Here is a 17676-nt window from a genome sequence, read left to right as displayed (position 1 = left end):
TTGGATTGTTCTTACTTTCCATCAAGTCCAGTAGCATTCTCAAGTACCAGCTGTCCATACCAAAAGCCTTAGAAGAAACTGCTTGAATTCTGTCTGAGGCAACAACCCTGGAATATTCTATTCCTGCCCTCAATACACGTACACACACACATAAAGCTCCTTTCTCCTGTATTAAAAGAGAGTAAGACAACACATTTCAACAACGTGCTTTTCTAGGCATAAGCATTCCACCAAGTCCTCTCTCAGTCACCTGAGTCACTTCCATAAAAGAACATTATTAAAAAAAAAGAAAACTCACACCATGACTGAATTCCTTTGACACCTCCTTAAAAAAGATGTGCCGAATATTTGATTGCTCACCGTATTTTAGAATAAAGTATTTTCTTGTCAGAGCATCTTCTGCAAAATGTAGATATTCACACATCATCAGTAAACTGGTATTCCACTAGTATGAGAGGTTGGTTATAGTTGTTTGTACAGTCATCCTTTCATAATACTCTTAAGCCAATCAAGTGTCTTTCAAAAATACCAGACCTGAAGTTAGAACAATATACTTAAAATATATACCTGACAGGTGCTACTGAATTTGCTGCAATAATTTGAGCAATTCCACATTCTTTCCAAACACAAGATTAGGATGTTACTTCATAAAAAATAGACAATTGGGGAAAAGTGCAGATTTTTTACTTCTATATTGGGAAATATTATATCCCTTTCTTCATAGCTGCTTTCTGGTTTTGTGATTGAAAAGAATACTATCTTGAATACTGATTATTAATACAGCTTTGTAAAAAAAAAATAAATCCCTCCTTGCTACAGGATATTTCAGACTGACATTTCGGCTTGATTTTCCCACTGTTTAGTAAGAGAGTCTTTCAGATATATAAAAATGACACAATAATCATGCCTCCACTCTGAAGGGAACTTTGATCCTTTGAAATTCAAAGGAAAAAAATTTCAGTGATTTGTAAAGAAAAGAGAAAGCATCTATTCTACTGAAAATTTCTCATATTCAAAAAGGGAAGTGACAGTGCTAACCTGAAGCTTCTGTGGCTTTCTACACCTAGAACAATGCAATGAATTCTGTGACAGAAGGCATCCAGGTCAGCTTGTTTCCAGTCTACACCCAATAAAATAATTTAAAAAAGGTTAATTTTGAAATCTCATCTGGGACCATGAAGGAAATTCAAATTGGTCTACCTCCTAGCCACAAATCTAACAAATTGGTTATTTTCAAAAGAAAACCATAGATCACAATGGATGACAGTATATTATATCTAGGTTTCACAGTCTAGCCGGAATTGCTGTTGATGCAATACCTTCGTAAGCTACTTGCTTCCCTTTTTTCAGTTTAAAGACAATGTCCTCCAAAAAGCTTTCACAGCTTTCACTGAGACACAGGCAGACTTTAGGAACAGCTTCAAGTACATTTTTCAAATTCCCCTGGTGCCTTTGTTCCACACTCCAATTTTATAGCTGCCCCCCCACCTTGTTGAAATTGGGCACATGTAGAGCTCCAATCATTGCAATAAGCTGGCAGTATCTTCATCCATCCTTATACAGCTACCTGTCTGCAGATGCCCCAGCACCCTTGCCATGTACACAGCAGAATTGCAAGCAAAAGACTTTGTGGCACACAGTCACAGCATTCTCTAGGATATTACCCTTCTGTTGTTTCTCAGCCTTCTTTTTGTATTCTCATTTCTTTTTACATTTCTTCTTGTCCCCATAGCTACACTCATCACGTATTTTCTAAAGCTATAAACAAAGACAAAAGGGTCAGGCAAACACAGTGTCTTGTATAAAAACAATTTTTTATTTTCACATCAAAACAGTTTCTATTTTAATTACTTCTTTGAAAAGGTAATGAGTTTAAAATGTCCTTTGTTTAGCCTCTTAGATGTAGTCCAAGTCTGAATGGTTTTGCTATTACAGACATTTTCATGGTATCCATGAAATTAATTTCCTGTCTGAGAAAAGTATGAGAATCCGATGATAGTGCAAGGAATACAAAATCCACTGTGAGCAATGGCAAGGACTAAAATAGATGCATGGATGCCTTAAGTTTAGCTTAGTAAGTGCACATTGAAGCCAAGATTATGGATAAGTATGCTAAGTACTAAGGCCCACTAAAGCTCTAAGTAAAAGTGAGCTCTATTTAGAATTCAGCTCACATTACTCAGTTATTTCATTTGCCATCCAATTTTGACACACCCATGTAACGTATAAAAAGAGGTCTAACCTTTTTGGTGAAAAGCAGGATGAACTGAGCTAACAAAGTGCAAAATATATGAAAGGCGATACATAAACATTGATTAAATCCTCTACAAATTCTCCTACTAGGCAAATATAGACTATAGTCATCATTATTCATAGTGATGATTGATTCAGTATTGCATTTCAGAAGATATTATACAAATTATTGTGGGTGACAAAACCTATATCACATCATTAACAACTGACAATATAAAAAATTGCATCTGTTAGCAGAAGTATTTCTTCAGCTCTTTAGTTAAACCAGTCCTGGGTGATGCAGTGCACATGCTTTTATTGTGTGATTTGGCCTTTGTACCAAATTCCTGCCAAAAATCCTCAGCAAATTTGCTGTTTTGACATGAGGTACAGAAGCATATGGGTTATGTAATTCTTTTGTCTCAAGAACTGTGGAAAAACCGTGTATCTCATGTTTTCTTCAAAGAACATGCCCTTTATAATGAACTCCATCTTTGATATATTGATAGTCCATGATTAATTTCTAACTTTAGGACATGCTAATTCCGCCAGGATTAGTCAAACCAAAAGGTTTACATTCACAAGTGAGCTCTCTCAAACAAACTGCACACCACCTCAGTTCTATATATTGATGTATCACCTACAAGTCAGGTGAATAGCACTTTTGAACTCCAGAACTAGATTCAGGTTTCTTGCAGAGCTTTGAAACCTGAAATCAAATATTCTCCAGGAATTAAAAAATAAATGTTAGTACAATTGCTCTCCTTAATGACAAACATGATGTTTTTAATTGGAAACATCTTCAACAACTACCAGCTATACTATCTGTAAGGAAGAAAGAAGGCAAATATTTAAACACTTCAGATCCTGTTAAAATCTCAGTTTATCATTAACTGCTTGTCAGACGAACCTTGATTTTGACACAAAAAGACTCTGCTTTCCCTAAAAAAATCCTAAATTAAAAAAAAAAAAAGTCGAAGTAAAATGTTCCACTTAGAACACTAAACCCATTTTCACTGCAGTCAAAATTATCCATTGAAAATAAAGAAAGGTTGATTTTTAACCACACATACTAGTACCATGGAAAGGAACACCAAGGTGAATTCTAAGCAGGTAAGCTAATTTTGCACTTTCGAACATCTCATCTGCTTCCTTACCACAGCTCCCAAAGTCTCAAATACTCATTCTGTTAGTCCTGGTTGTTGAACACCATTGTGTAGATACTATGGAGGTTTTTCAGTGTGTTCATTTCCTGCCATGATTTTATGTTGGACGCTTTTTGACAAACTGTTTTCCTCTCACTAATCTATGCCTTACAAGATAAGCTCATCAGCATTCCAGCAGGCAAAATTTAATCCTACACTAGTGACATCGAAAAATGCCACTGTTTTGAAGTTGACAAACTAAGCTTTGGTTTGTAGCTTTGAGTAATATTTTCCCTCTGGAAAATTACAATTTCCTATTTCCTAGCAAAACAAATAGTTCCTCTAGGCATAGAAAGGTCCAAGAAAACAACACAGTTGTAATTTTTAGGAAAAACTGTGGTTCACAATTCATACATACTTCTAACCATAATATCTGAATCTAAAACAATAAAAGTTCTGTTATTTACTTCAGGCATCAAAAAAGCAGCCTCAGAATAGACAATTCATTGTTATCATTAATAGGCAACTCTGAATTTATTTATTACTCTTAATTCATAATTTTTAAACATTAGGAAGCACACTCACAATTAACTTTCACTGTGCTCATTGAACCTCACACCCAGCATGACCTGGGGACAAAACCTCCCCTTACTGTATCTCAAAATGTATTATATCACTGAAGCATAGTACATAATATTGTGCAATATCTGTGTAATATATAGTCCTATAAGAGTTCATGTGGCATTACACAGTACCACGAAATTTTCTGGACAGATTTCTGAAATTGAGGTATATAGACAGATGCATCCAAGAAAATTCTAAGGCTGAGATTTTGCAAAAAGATCATCTGATGTAAAATAACATGATTATCTAGTGTCTCTCTCAGAGTTACTCACAATATCTTATCTGAGCTTCAGAATACTAAAGAAGTTTCTTTGCCCTTTGCAACAGCATCTGCAAAATGACAACATGATGTGTATTGTACCTCTCAAGAGCCCATACACTGTGGCTACGTAGCTTCAGTCTTCACTGACCTGAGAACACTTTCAATCCAAGATACTGTACAAACAGACCTGTATGACATCTCAAAGCACAAGCTGATGTCAGAAAAAACTTGTATTTTCAAATAAAGTTTTGACCACAATAGAAGTAGTTTAAACTATTTTCCTTCTATTTTTAAGTACATCACTTTCTTGAAGATTGTGATTAGTATTTGATACATGCAATTGGGATATCATATGTTAAAATGAGAGAAGAGAAAACAGAACATTTTAATAAAAACAAGAAATAGAATATTTTTAACCAGGAAACCATTTCAAAGTTGTATTTATCTTTTGAAGAACATCATGCCTTCACATCCAAAGTCACAAACATTAAAAAAGAAAATAAACAGGTAATATTTTTCTTCTATTCTCCCTCCTACTCACCACTCTACACATCCAGTAGACTGTATTATATCAGATATCATATTCTGACCACGACTTAGCATCAACCTGCTTCCAGATGCAGTATCATCATTTTGGAATAATTTTACCTATTGTTTATTCCATTTCCACCCTCACTCATGTTCAACACAGATACTCTGACCTAGAACCCTCACTTTTGAAGGTCATTTGAGAATCCATGCTTGACCTAGAGCAAAGGAGAAGTCTTTCCGACTCATCGGTGTACCTCCGTGCCCAGAGCTGCTCTCCTGCACTCACTGTTCGAGGTTTCAGAGATAGTGTTTCAAATTTCACATAGGTTTCTTTTGCAAGGTCAGCTTCCTTTGCACTTTTTGGTTTCATATGAAGTTTTAAAACTTTGTAGAGTAAAAAAAATATCAAAGGTAAAACAACCACGCATGCTGCACTGCTGGCCACTATCAGAATAGAAAACTCAGAACTGCTTTCATCATTTAACCCATCAGTGGAGAAAATAACACATTGTTCTTTTGTAGGTGGCACACCTTTGGGTGAGACACATGCCATATATTGAGTACTAGGTTGCAAACCATCAATTGTGACTCTGTTTTTGTTAGAATCAGTGCTCAGAGGCAACATATCTTTCTCACCGTATTTGGAGTACAATACAGTCACTGCGGAGTTGCTTGTGGCATTGACAGTTTTCCAAGTTAAGGTCACTCTTTCATCAGTTTCACTGATCACTCTTAGATTCTTCACAGTGATGTTTTGCTCAGGCATACCTGCTGTATTCAATGGAGTGTCTTCACCTTTGTTGCTTATCTCCCCAGTCTGCTTTTTGTTTCCATTTGTCACAGCCTTTGAATTTTTCTTTCCATCAAACATGGGCCTGGGTTGCTTCTTGTCAGCAAACATGATGCTCGTTGATCTTTCAGTGCTAACCAGTGCTGTGGTTGTGCTCTGTGTAGTGGCAAGGGGTGTGGTTGTCGTCTCGGGTTCCTGCTTGGATTCCTCCTGAGTTGTGTTCTGTCTCTCAGCCTCTTGCTTCCTTCCATACTTCTGTGGTGACACAGTTGTAGTAACTACACCAACCACTGTGACAGTAACAGCAGCTTCTGACATTCCTGCCAAGTTCTTGGCTTTACATCTGTATTCTCCTGCATCCTTGTATGAAATTCCTGTCAAGCTTATTATGGACCATCTGACACCCTCTCCAGGAGTTTCTTGAATTACTACAGAAAAATGCAAAGAGTATTATGAATGGGAGTTAAAGAGAAAGTAAACATTATTAGACTATTTCTTCCCCTAAGTTATTTCTGCCAAAAGGAATCACATATATTAAACTTTTAAAAACAAAACACAAACAAACAAAAAAACAACAGTACCAACAACAAAAAGCCCAAAACCAAATCAAACTCCCAACACAAACTATGGAATTCCCAGTCATATTATATTATTAAATAAAAGTAATCAGCTTGGGTCAAAATGAAAATGAATGTTCGGAGTAATTACAACATAATTTGCAGTTTCACTAAGTAAAACACAAATACATAAAGCAAAATCAAATGTCTTAAAGCTGCTATTGACTCTTAAATACATCTCACTGACTTCAAGTGACACTGACCATACTGACCATTTAGAACACTATTGGAAATTACCTTTATCTTAAGATATTTCAGTACTCTGGACTATTACCTTCTTCAGACCTATGATAACTGCTAACCACTTGGCATTAGTAAGAAATAATTTTTACTTTTAAGTTACTACATAAATATCTGTCACGGCAGCTAGAATGATATCAGATAATGACAGCCTTGAAAAATTTGCAAATAACGTAGAAAACATGAATTTGGAAAATCCCGTGTTTACAAAGCTGAGATTTAAGTGGCTTAGCTATGGATTTTTTAACAAGAACATTTTGAAACAAAACAGAAATTTCAGCAACAAATTCTCCTTTCTGCTTTTCAGCTTCTGAGTTAGGGCCCAACTAACCCAATCTCCATTTTAATTTATCCTTCCCCTGCTTCATGCATTTCTCCCTTCCATACACATTGTTATTATACACCACATCCAGAATCAAAACAGCCTGATGGACCTGTTAAGACCAAGAACTAGACAAAGAATTTCATAACAGCTGTTGCACAGATACAATTGCCAACTTGATGCAGTGCAAGGTCCATTGTTACTCATTACAATGATCTCAAAGCACAAGCAACCCAAAAATGTTTGGCTCTCCCATTTCCTATAAAAGAGCAATTGTACCTGTATAGTTCACTGGTATATTGTCTGACCTAGTCCAGGTAAGCTGTGGTGTTGGGTACCCAGTTGCATCACAGCGCAGCAGAACATTGCTTCCCAGAGGGGAAGTGATTTTTGTTGCTGATGTCATCACAGATGGTTTAAGACACTGCTCTAACTCAGCTCTCTGGAACAAGATTCCCGCCAGGCTCTCAGGTCCACTACACGAAATCAATGGATCAAGAAGCACAACTGAGCTGTCCACGATTTTGGAAAATTCAATCAGCTTTGAAATGCGGCAGTCGCAGAACCATGGGTTGTCCTGAAAACCTGAAGCAGGGAGGAAAGAGGGGGAAGAAAAAAATGTTGTCAGGCAATACATGGATATTGTGGTTACAGTGTGATGCATGACTACCGCAAAGTACAATCAAGGACGATTGTGGACCTATTCTGAGTTAATCTTTTCTCTTTCAATTTGCCTTTTTTGTTCAGCTGACTGGTGGGGGAGTATTTTCAGAGGTGAGGAAGAACAGTGTGAATGTTTATTAAGCTAGACCTTTTCTTCACAGAAGTTTACAGGAGCATAGTAATGTAGTAGCACTACCTTTGCTTAACTTTAATATTTATCTAGGAAAAAATGCTTTGAAAAGATGTCTTGAGACTGACAATACATTTTAACCTGCCTGTGCCTTCTGGAAAGACAGCTTCTCAGGACTATTGTTTCCTGTCACTCTCCTCTGCTCTTGGTCCTTGTTTGGGCTTTTACATCTTGATCTTCTAGGATCCTTTTCTCAATGCTTGCAGAGAACATGATGATTTAAGGGTTTAGAGTTTACGTCAACATCTCTGTCCCTTGGAAAAAAAAGGATAAAAGCTAAAGTTTTAGGCCAATAAAATTCTTATCTGGCTCTGAACTAAATAACAATATTGTTAGAAGTCTGGCTTCAATTTAGTACAGCCTTTGCAATATATTCATAAAAAGAATAGCAGACGGGTAAAAAATAGGAAGGACCACAAAACCTCCTGATGACTACAATATTTTTATGAGGGCACACAAGAACTCTCTTTCTCTTCTGTCAGAGGCCATAACATTTGCTTCTTGATTCCAGTCTTTAAATGAGAGGCTTCTCCACCTTTATGAACGTACTGTGTTGAAAGAAAATATCCATTTCTAAGGAATATCAGTTTAAATCCTCAACTGGTATTTATTACTCCACTATGTTGACCTTCATAGAGCAACAGTGACTTCACCAGGTAAAATGCCACACAGCATGTCATTCATGTATTCAAATATTTTCTCATTTGACTTATACTTTTGAGCATACCTTTCTCATCTGAGTACTAATAATAAATACAGTCTGAAACAAGGGATAGTATGTAAGAACCCCTCCCTATTTAATTTACTAATGAGCTCAACAGAAAAGTCAAACCAATATTAAAAGAAAAAAAAAGCCTGAAACACCTGCTGCGTGTATTGTTAAGAATTATCAAAACAGATAATGGAAAAATGCTTTGTTTTGTTCTGAAAAAATGTACAGATGAAAGAATACATGAATAATTAACTACTGCTTCCTTTTATCACCAGACCAAGATTAGGTTATTTTAAGCACAACGGTAGTGATTGGTTAAAACTGTGGTGAATCTCAATTAATCCCCACTCTTTAAAACAAGACTTGACCTGAAGAGATTCCGTGACTTTGACATCACAATCCAATTTCACTCCTTCCAGACAGAAGAGATTTTACATCTATTCACTACTTATTGCTTGCTAGAACAGAGAAGGAGAAGTCAAGGAAACTGTATCAGAACTGCTTTTCCTAAAAAACAAAAATAAAAACAAACAAAACCAAACAAACAAACAAACAAAAAAACCAAACACCTCCAAAATATAAAAATTTGCCCATTATCTTCACACATAAATTCACAAGGAAAAGAGATGCCATCCAAGTGTGTTTTCCATATCTAGGCACATCAGCTGTTTGTGCTTATAAAAATTCTGCTCAATCGAGCACATGCATGTAATTAGTTTTGCTCATCTTTTCAATTAGGGAAGCTTGTAGTTAGAGAAAATACTCCTGTAATATTCTTTTTTTTTTTCATTCTCACTTGCTTATAAGGGGTCAATTTTCCTCACTCTGTTTAGAAATAGACTATATGAGCATTTGAATATTGAACTCCCCTGAAGTATAAGAGGGAAAGCAGGATTCCCATGAAACAAGGGGCCTCAACTGCTGAAGTTCCTCCATAGCAAACACTGCATGAGAAAAATGCTTGTCAACTCCTGGCATGGCCCCTGTGCTATCTAGAGGACAGAAGCAGGGGTCAGCTGTGCTTCAAGCAGGGAGCAGAGCAGGAACTCTGGGCCCACAGCATTAATCAGGACAGATCTGCAGCATCAGCAGAGCTCCCCTCCCGCATACTAGGCAGCGAATTCTCTGTTATGTTAAACGCTATAGAAAATATTTCTGCCAGCTTTCTGCATCCTACAAACTTTACTGCAGGAAAGGAAGAAGTTTATTACTGTTTCTAATCTACTCGAAGTGCTCAAAAGTTGTTATTGAAATAGAATCATGGAATGATTTATGTTAGAAAAGACCTTTAAGACCATCAAGTCCAACTGTTAACCCATTACTGCCAAGTCCAGCACTAAACCATGTATTTAAGTGCCACGTTTACATGTCTTTTAAATACCTTCAGGGCTGGTGACTCCACCACTCCCCAGACCATCCTTTCAGTGAAGGAACTTTTCCTAATATTTATACAGACATGGCTTTCTTATTCTTGCAGTGTCCTGAAGAAAACCCAAGTTGTTAAAGTAAGTATCGAAAATTGATGAAATAAAAGGAATGATGAAGAAAAGATGAACAGTCCTTAGACTGGATGGTTGATTAGTCCAGTCTGGGACACAGCTTTGGCCATCTCAGGTCATTCTGAAATCCTGGTTTTAACTTCAGAGTAAAGCTGTAGTCCCAGACGGCTCTACTACTGTGTGTAGTGCAAAGTGAGTGTTACATCAGTTAGCCAGTTCATCTCCCCCATCCATCTTGCTTCCCAGTGGAACTGGCTAAAAAGCAGGACTTACATAAATACAGAGAACATATACAGCTACAGGAGCTCCTTCCTTGCCTCCACAGCACATTCCTTCTATTTACCTGTGTCTTGCCAATATCTGACAGCATTCACATTATTTTTAGCCATTTTAAAGCATCAAGTCATGTGAATTCCCAAAATGAAAAGACGAAAGCACTAGTGAGTTGGAAGCAAAGATAAACACTGAATTTGATTATATTTCAGTTAGATATTGGAGAGAACAGAAATGTGGATGTAAACCTAGTTTCCAAACTATGAGGGGCATTCTGAAATTTAACAGTTTGTGTTTACAATATGGTAGAAGTGAGAACAAACATGTGAAAGAATAAAGAAAAAGTTTAAAAAGGGGAAAAAATAAGAAAATGGAAAAGAATAGGGAACTTTAATAAAGGAATAAGATGGAATCCCCTTAATTACTTAAGAAGCAAAAATAAAAATAATGAGTCTCCAATGGCACATGTTTTTGATGAAAATCTTTATAAATGCTGAATTCTTTTGTAGAAATATTAAGGCAGCTTGTTGATCTGAGAAAGAAATACTAGCCAAGGCAAAACAAATATAGATAAATATTTATGCATTGCAATATACCAATGCAGTGTTATTTTAACATTAAATATTAAATATAAATTGCTCTAAAAACCTTTATCTTTCTAGATTTAGCATATTTTATATTTACTGTCACACATTTATATGTATGCTTGCATGTACAACAGCAAATACATGTATATGTCCATGCACATTTTTGTAGTCTTCTCAGTAAGCAGTGTTTTCCCCGTGCTGTGTCAATATGGACTTTAGCATTTGAAATAGCTATGAGCAAAATTTACTTTGTAAATCAGTAACCAGACTCAGACTTTAACTTGTGTAACTGCTTTTCAGTTGCTGCAAAATGGCAAGATGCAAAATATTCAAGTTTTGAGCTGATAGATATTTTCACCACAGCTTGGGCCAACCCAACCAAGGCTCTTTCCCATTGAAGCTACAAATTTTGGTCCATGGTTCTAAACAGTAAAGTCCACATCCAACACTGTGTTGCAGTGTTTTCTGCACAGGGCAATTGCTAGGGAGTATATTCAGGAAAAGAAGTATCTATCCAATGGCCCAGCTGGGAGCCTGAGGGACCTGCAGCATTCCAAATTTTTGGCACCTCTACGTGCAACAGAGGCAACATCTCGTCTAACTGCTACTCTACTAAATCCTGGATTCCTCTGTTCCTCTCAGTGACTCATCAGAGTACACAATATGGAAAATGCTACTGCCATCATTCACGCCAGAAATGTCAATCTCTGTACAGCAGCCAGTGCTGAAACTCATTTGTGATTTGGATCAAAGTATTAGGCTATGGCTCCAGAGGTAACCAAGAGAGGGCTAGAATTCACACACTGCTCCCTCGATCATTTGCACTGCTTAATTGTCGGCTCACTCCACGGCTTTATTTCAGCTGTTCCAAAGGGCATTTCCAAGACAAAGCCAGAAGTAGCTCCAGGGACAGATTGAACTCCAAGGATTGCTCCCTGAAAGGCTTATGGATGACACCACACCGAGGGTGGCTCTCTCTGTCCTGTTGTTGCCCCCAATGTAAGTGCAGTAGGCTTTGCACCTCCTAACTATTCTATCACCCTGTCATTCCATAAGGCATACAACATACCCCTGCTATTTTATATTACAAGAGCACAGCTGTATGGTTTGAAGGCAATTCCCACATTACTTCAGGCAGGTTAGAGTGAAGGAAAAGCACCCCTGATTCACGGAAATACATTTCAGAGTCACTGCAGTGTCCTGTAGAGCCCACAGAGAACCAAGGGCTAAGTATTACAAAATGTGGAATGGAGAGCCAGCTTTAAAGAGAGCTGGTCCTAAACTGGATGAGAACCAGAGTGGGCCACTTGGCCGTAAGGCCAGGAATCATTCCCTAACCCACCTTCATTTAGCACAGTGCACACACGGAGGAACATCATACAGAGGGAGGTATTTAAAAAATCCAAACCTCTTAGTGCAGAGATTATAAACTGGAATAAGGAGATGCTAACATGTCAGTCCCCTGGCAGTAGTCTTTGGCTCCTCCAAGAGTCCTTAAAAAAAACATGAGGAACCTGAACTTTTTCTTACCTGCAACCTTCTTGATGCTCAGTGAAGACACTGAAGACAAAATTGCCTGCTGGTGTTAGAAAATACATATGCACAAACATCTGAATTTGGGGCTTTGCTGGTTTTGATCTTGTTAACGAAATACAAGTGGCAATCTTATCTTGCCAGAACCGGGAGAGATGACAGCTCAAGACACAATTGCTTACACTAACTAGAATCTGACTGCTGCTTCCCTGACTAGACAAAAACAGTATTTGTTTGTTCTGGGTTCCACCTTCTAGCAGAGTTCTGGCTGCAGTTACCATTCTAAGTAGGTACATAGGTCAGGTTGAATGCTCTCACAGAGAATAGCTGAACTATGTAGGACAGTCTTGAGCATCAAAGCATGAAAGCATGCAATTGTGGGAATCACATTTTAGGAGACGTGTTTTTTTAAAACTCAAAGGAGTCCAAAGGGAGCCAATAGCTATGGTAGAAAATGAGAAACACCCTCCACCTCCTCCTCCAAAAAAAAGCCACAAAAAACCCCCACCAATCAAAAAAAGCCTTCACATTATTTTAACTATATTAGCAACTGGTGAAAAAAAATCTGTGTGATTAGTTAGGATGGCAAACAGGGAAGGAAAACATGAAAGATTACTATGAGAGATGGTAATTAGTTTTTTTGTATGTCCATCTCCTGTAGGACAAGAGGTAATCAGCTTAGTTTGTAGTAAGGGAGATTGAGGTTAGATATTAAGAGAAACTTTCTCACTATCCTGATAGATAAGCACTGGAGGAGGTTACCACAGGAGGCTATGGGGGTGGTCTGGACACAGGCTTTAAGAACAGCTATGACTTTACCAGAAGGGCTCAGTTCCTCTGGATCTGCATCCTATGTGATCCTTCCTGATCACATATCTCTGTGATCTTTATCTCCAACTCAGAGGAGGCGGAGAGTATCTATGGGATACATTTCTTCTCCCTCATGCTCCAACAGGACACATAGAGACAGGAGTGTCAGAGACAAGCCAACTTCTCCTTAGAGATGGTTGGAGCATTACAGAGACATCTCAACTCCTAAGTGATCTTTCTAGTCTGATAGTTTCTATCAACCATTCATTCCTGAAAAACAACTGCTTTGTAGCAGTCCATCAACAGTGCCAGTGAGTGTGAGTGCTGTAACTACAACTTGCAATACATATAACAAAACTAGCACCCAGTGAAGACTAAGTAAATTTGTCAAAATAATCCATGACATAAAGAGCCTTGCACTGTCAAATCTCCAGAGGAAGGGGACTGTCTTACTCACTACAGAGTTTATTATGTAGCAAGCACTGTCTGTCTTCAGTGGGATATACTCATCAGAAAGCTATGATGCCAACGACAAAAAAAAATTCAGCTAATTAATTCATAGCTTACATAAGGTAGATTTATTCAACGCAACACAATAAAAGTACTACCTGGCATTTTGCATTCTCAGATACAAATCTGTAATGGCTGCACAGCACCTTCCTTAGCACCTAACAGTAAAAAATAAAAGAGAAGCAAAATGCTGTTTAAACTCACAGCGTGTGTCCCTCTGGAGATCTGTGTTAAAACCCATTTTTAGTTCATAACAGAAAATGGTCCAAAGGTCACATCTCAGGTCTCTAAAGAACTCAATGCTGGCACTAGAGGGTTTTCCAGGACTAGAGGAGGCTGGCAATGTGCCTGCACTAAGGAAGCATGCAGATGGTTGCCAGGGGTGAGGGGAAGAGAGAAGTGTGCGTGTGGGTTTAGGATTTTTTGGTGTTTATTCTTTCCGTTGGTTTGTTGGTTTTTCTTTTTTGGGGGGGGGGAGTGGGAAGGAGATGCTAGGAGGGTGTGGTGTTTGGGGTTTTTTTTAGTTTCTTTTGGTTTATTTTTTAAGTGGTGAGGGCCGTGTAAGACAAGGAAACCAATTAACCCCTGGGACTCCCTCATCAGATCACGAGGAGGATTAGATCTAGCACAGTCAGCTCTTACTTTACTGCCTCCTGTAGCCTTCAGTGTGGGGACAGGGAAAGGAGTGCTGAGATGGACTTACTTTTACAGCTTTCTCTCTCTTTTTTTTTTTTAATCCTGAATAAACAAAGACCCTTTAATGCTGCAAACCTACAATTTGCATGCATATAAGTTGTTCAGCCTACTTGCATCTCTTAAGTCACTTATATAAAATCTCATTTAAATGAGAGTTTCAAACTGCAGCTTCTGCTGTGAAACAAAACAGCTGAACAAATGAACACTGAATAGTGGGGCTTTCGATCAAGAAATTGGAAATACTAGGCAGTACAACACAGAGCTGATCTTTACCAGTGCTTATAGAACTACTGCAGTAGAGACAGTCAGCTGGTTTTCCTCCCTTCCACTTGCTACACTACAAAAAAAGTCAAAACAAGCACTTATATGTAAACAGTGACAGAAAAGAACACTGTTGATAGAACTGTTCCAGCTAAATTCTGAGACTGCAGAAGAGAAAGGGAGTACCTGTAAGACTAAGAAGTGGAGAGAAAGTGTAAGATACAGCACAAGGCCACAAATAGAACGGATATAATTGTACTATAGAGAGATGGATAAAATTATTAAAAAAGTCAGAGTGTGACCAAATCATTCTTAAATTTAATTGCCTTAAAAATTCTAAAAAGTACCTTGAAGTTGTAGGGATCAGTTTCCTACTCTCTCTCTCATATTCAATATGTAAATTGGGAAAAACTTCAGGATAATCAGTTACCTTTAAAACAATGCAAGGTCAACAGGGGTCCTGGAGAGAGCAGAGTTGCCCTTTTTTGAGCCACCAACACTATCTGCAGCACTGTGTCACAGGACAGGCTTTATATGAGCATCAGCTCCTAGCTACTTGCTTGGCTTTTGAGCCATTGGGAAAAAACAGCCGCAAATGGACATGCTCGCGGTTGAGAACACATATAGAGATGACAGAAATGTCACCAGAAACACTGTGTAAGTCCTGTATTTATATGGCTACTGAATACTCCATATGGCCCATATTCACGTAGACTGGATTCTCTCAAGTTTTATAATCGTGAGATATCAACATACATGGAGGTCACTATCTTCGTTTTATGGTTTTCTGTCACCAACAATAAATAAATAAATAATCACAGAGCAAACCAGAAGACTGACCTGGATAAAACCCACTCTCCTGAATCCCAGGCTGGTCCCCCATCTGCTCTCACTTGCAATTTAACATTTAGGTACATTTTAATAAGGAATAAGAGAGGCTGTTTAACATACCCAAAATGACTCTCTGTGTCACCAGAATGTCTGTGTTCTTGGACAGGACAGTTCCTGAGAAGGGGGGCCAGATGTCCATCAGGTCTGATGGCAAGGTGGTTAGCTTGTTGCTGGATATGTCCAGGTAGGTGAGGTTTCTCAGGTACCGGCCAGCATCAGCGGGAATGCTGGTCACTTTATTGTTGTGTAAATCAAGAGTCCGTAAGTTGGGCATCTCTGCCAGTGATTCCCAAGGGAAAGTTGAGAGCAGATTACCATCCAGCCGTAACTCATGCAGTAGTTTCAAGTTATAAAAGCTGCTGATATCAATGTTGGCTACACAGTTGTAAGTTACCCACAGGTATTTGAGATCTACTAGGTAGTAAAAGGCTTCAGTTGGAATCCTTCGTATGACAGTTTTCTCTATTCGAAGTTTTACAGTATCCACAGGAACATTCACAGGGATTTCATACATGTCAGGATCATTACAGAGTACAGACCTAGCACCAGGGGAAAAGAAAAAAGAAAAGGATTGCATTTATTTATCAGAAATTTGAATTTCAGAGTTAAATGCAAATGCTATTACTTTCTGCAACACTACTACCAGAAATGAAGGACAACCCTCTGCATTTAAAAGCTGAACAAACTCCACAAACATGGAGTCTCTAAAGAGAAAAAGAATACAAAACAGAAAAGATCCTTCTTTCACATGAAATCTAGATTTGCTTTGTTCTAAAGCATGTAAGCACCGTCCTCTGTGCATCCCTCACTCTATTGACAACTGAAAAACAGAAGCCCTTGTATAAGGAATAATGCATGCATGTGTCTCAGGTGGGAACTGGATGTCATCTAATTTACTAAAATTCAGAATATAGGATTACTAATCTAATTTTTCTGTATGATAAAGATTAAAAGCATTTTCTATACTTACCTTTCAGAATAGACTGATAATTCAAAATATACCAAAGCATATTTGAGTAAAGAAGAGCTTTCTCTCTCTCTTTCTGATGTCTACTTATGAATTACTTGCTTTATAGAGATGCTAAGAACTTTCTATTCCAATTGATTTCAGTGAAATGGATTTCTCAGCATTTTCAGGTGTCAGTATACTTTTTCAATTCTTTGGGGTATATTGTTTGCACATACTAGCTTGAAGATTCTCCTGCCTTCAGTAAGTCTAATTTTCTCCCCCTTTTCTCTAGATTCTTCCTCTATTTTACTTTTTCCTCATGCAGCTTTATACCAGATAGGCTGTGACAGTAAGCAGCAATGACAAAGAGCACCTCCTAAATTTGACATGATAATACCAGGTCACCACATTTCAAATTAACCTCCTTATTGTCAAAAATTACATGATTTACTCTAGATTAAAAAAAAACAAACTACTGTATTTTATTTAAATCAGAGCCACCTTACAGTAGTTAAGTAGTTTGTAGAAATGGAAAGGACATTACAACAGCAGGAAAATCAAGGAGCAGAAAGAAATTGCCTTCTGCAAAAAATGAAGATTTAGAGTATCTATTTGCCAAGTACAAAGCCATAATCACCATCTGCTCCTGTTCAGGAATGCTGCTAGCCATAGAACATCAGTGTAAAATATGTGTTTGTTTCAAGTATTCTAGAATTACTTGGCAATGTATGAGAATGTTATCTCCAATTTCTTTAACACTTTTTCTTATAAATTGCCCTATATAACAAATAATAAAATATATACCTTGTTCCAGTGCCATCACTTCTGCCATGGTAAACGCAAGTGCATTGTGAAGGACAGAAACCAAGAACTTCTTCAAAAAAGCTCATTAGGAAGTAGAAATAAATAAACAGATACATGGCTTCCTCCCAGCAGAACTGACATGAAAAAATTTGAAAACTTTATTCCTAAGCACTCATGTGCAGTGTGCTACGAACGTGCATGTAGACATCCATTTAGTAACAGCAGATTACAAGAGATTAGCCGAGATCTGTAGTTGCTTAACCTTCAAATGTATCCTGAATGGGATCAGTTAAACCAGCTCGTTCTTTACTCTGTCAGAACACACACTGCTTCAAATCACATCCAGTGTGTTTTAAGACTATGTTAATATGTAGTTTGTAGAACTTGTGTGTAATAAAATATCTCTTTTTTTCTTCTTCTATGAGGAGGTGCATTAGTTACTGTCTATAAAGTGTTCCAAGGTTCCTGAAGGAAGTCTAGTACACCATGAGGATATTGTGAGGCATTTTCTTTAATACTAAAAATTACAAATTAA

At 37.7% G+C, this 17676-nt stretch overlaps 1 protein-coding gene across 1 annotated transcript; it reads right to left on the bottom strand.

Annotated features, from left to right (window-relative positions):
- Nucleotides 1-4686: 4686 nt before the first annotated feature.
- Nucleotides 4687-17257, bottom strand: LRIT3 (leucine rich repeat, Ig-like and transmembrane domains 3). Its single transcript, XM_027736592.2, has 4 exons — nt 17142-17257; nt 15449-15927; nt 7043-7348; nt 4687-6012 (listed from the first exon to the last, which is right to left on the bottom strand). Exons 1-4 carry the CDS (start codon nt 17255-17257, stop codon nt 4946-4948), a joined length of 1968 nt encoding a protein of 655 aa, XP_027592393.1. The 3' UTR covers nt 4687-4945.
- Nucleotides 17258-17676: the final 419 nt, after the last annotated feature.

The sequence above is a fragment of the Pipra filicauda genome, unplaced genomic scaffold (assembly GCF_003945595.2).
Source record: "Pipra filicauda isolate LSUMZ 115617 unplaced genomic scaffold, ASM394559v2 scaffold17_size4572894_pilon, whole genome shotgun sequence".
Taxonomy (NCBI): Eukaryota; Metazoa; Chordata; class Aves; order Passeriformes; family Pipridae; genus Pipra; species Pipra filicauda.
The sequence above is the reverse complement of the archived record's forward strand: the minus strand, read 5'-3'. Positions and strand labels throughout refer to the sequence as shown.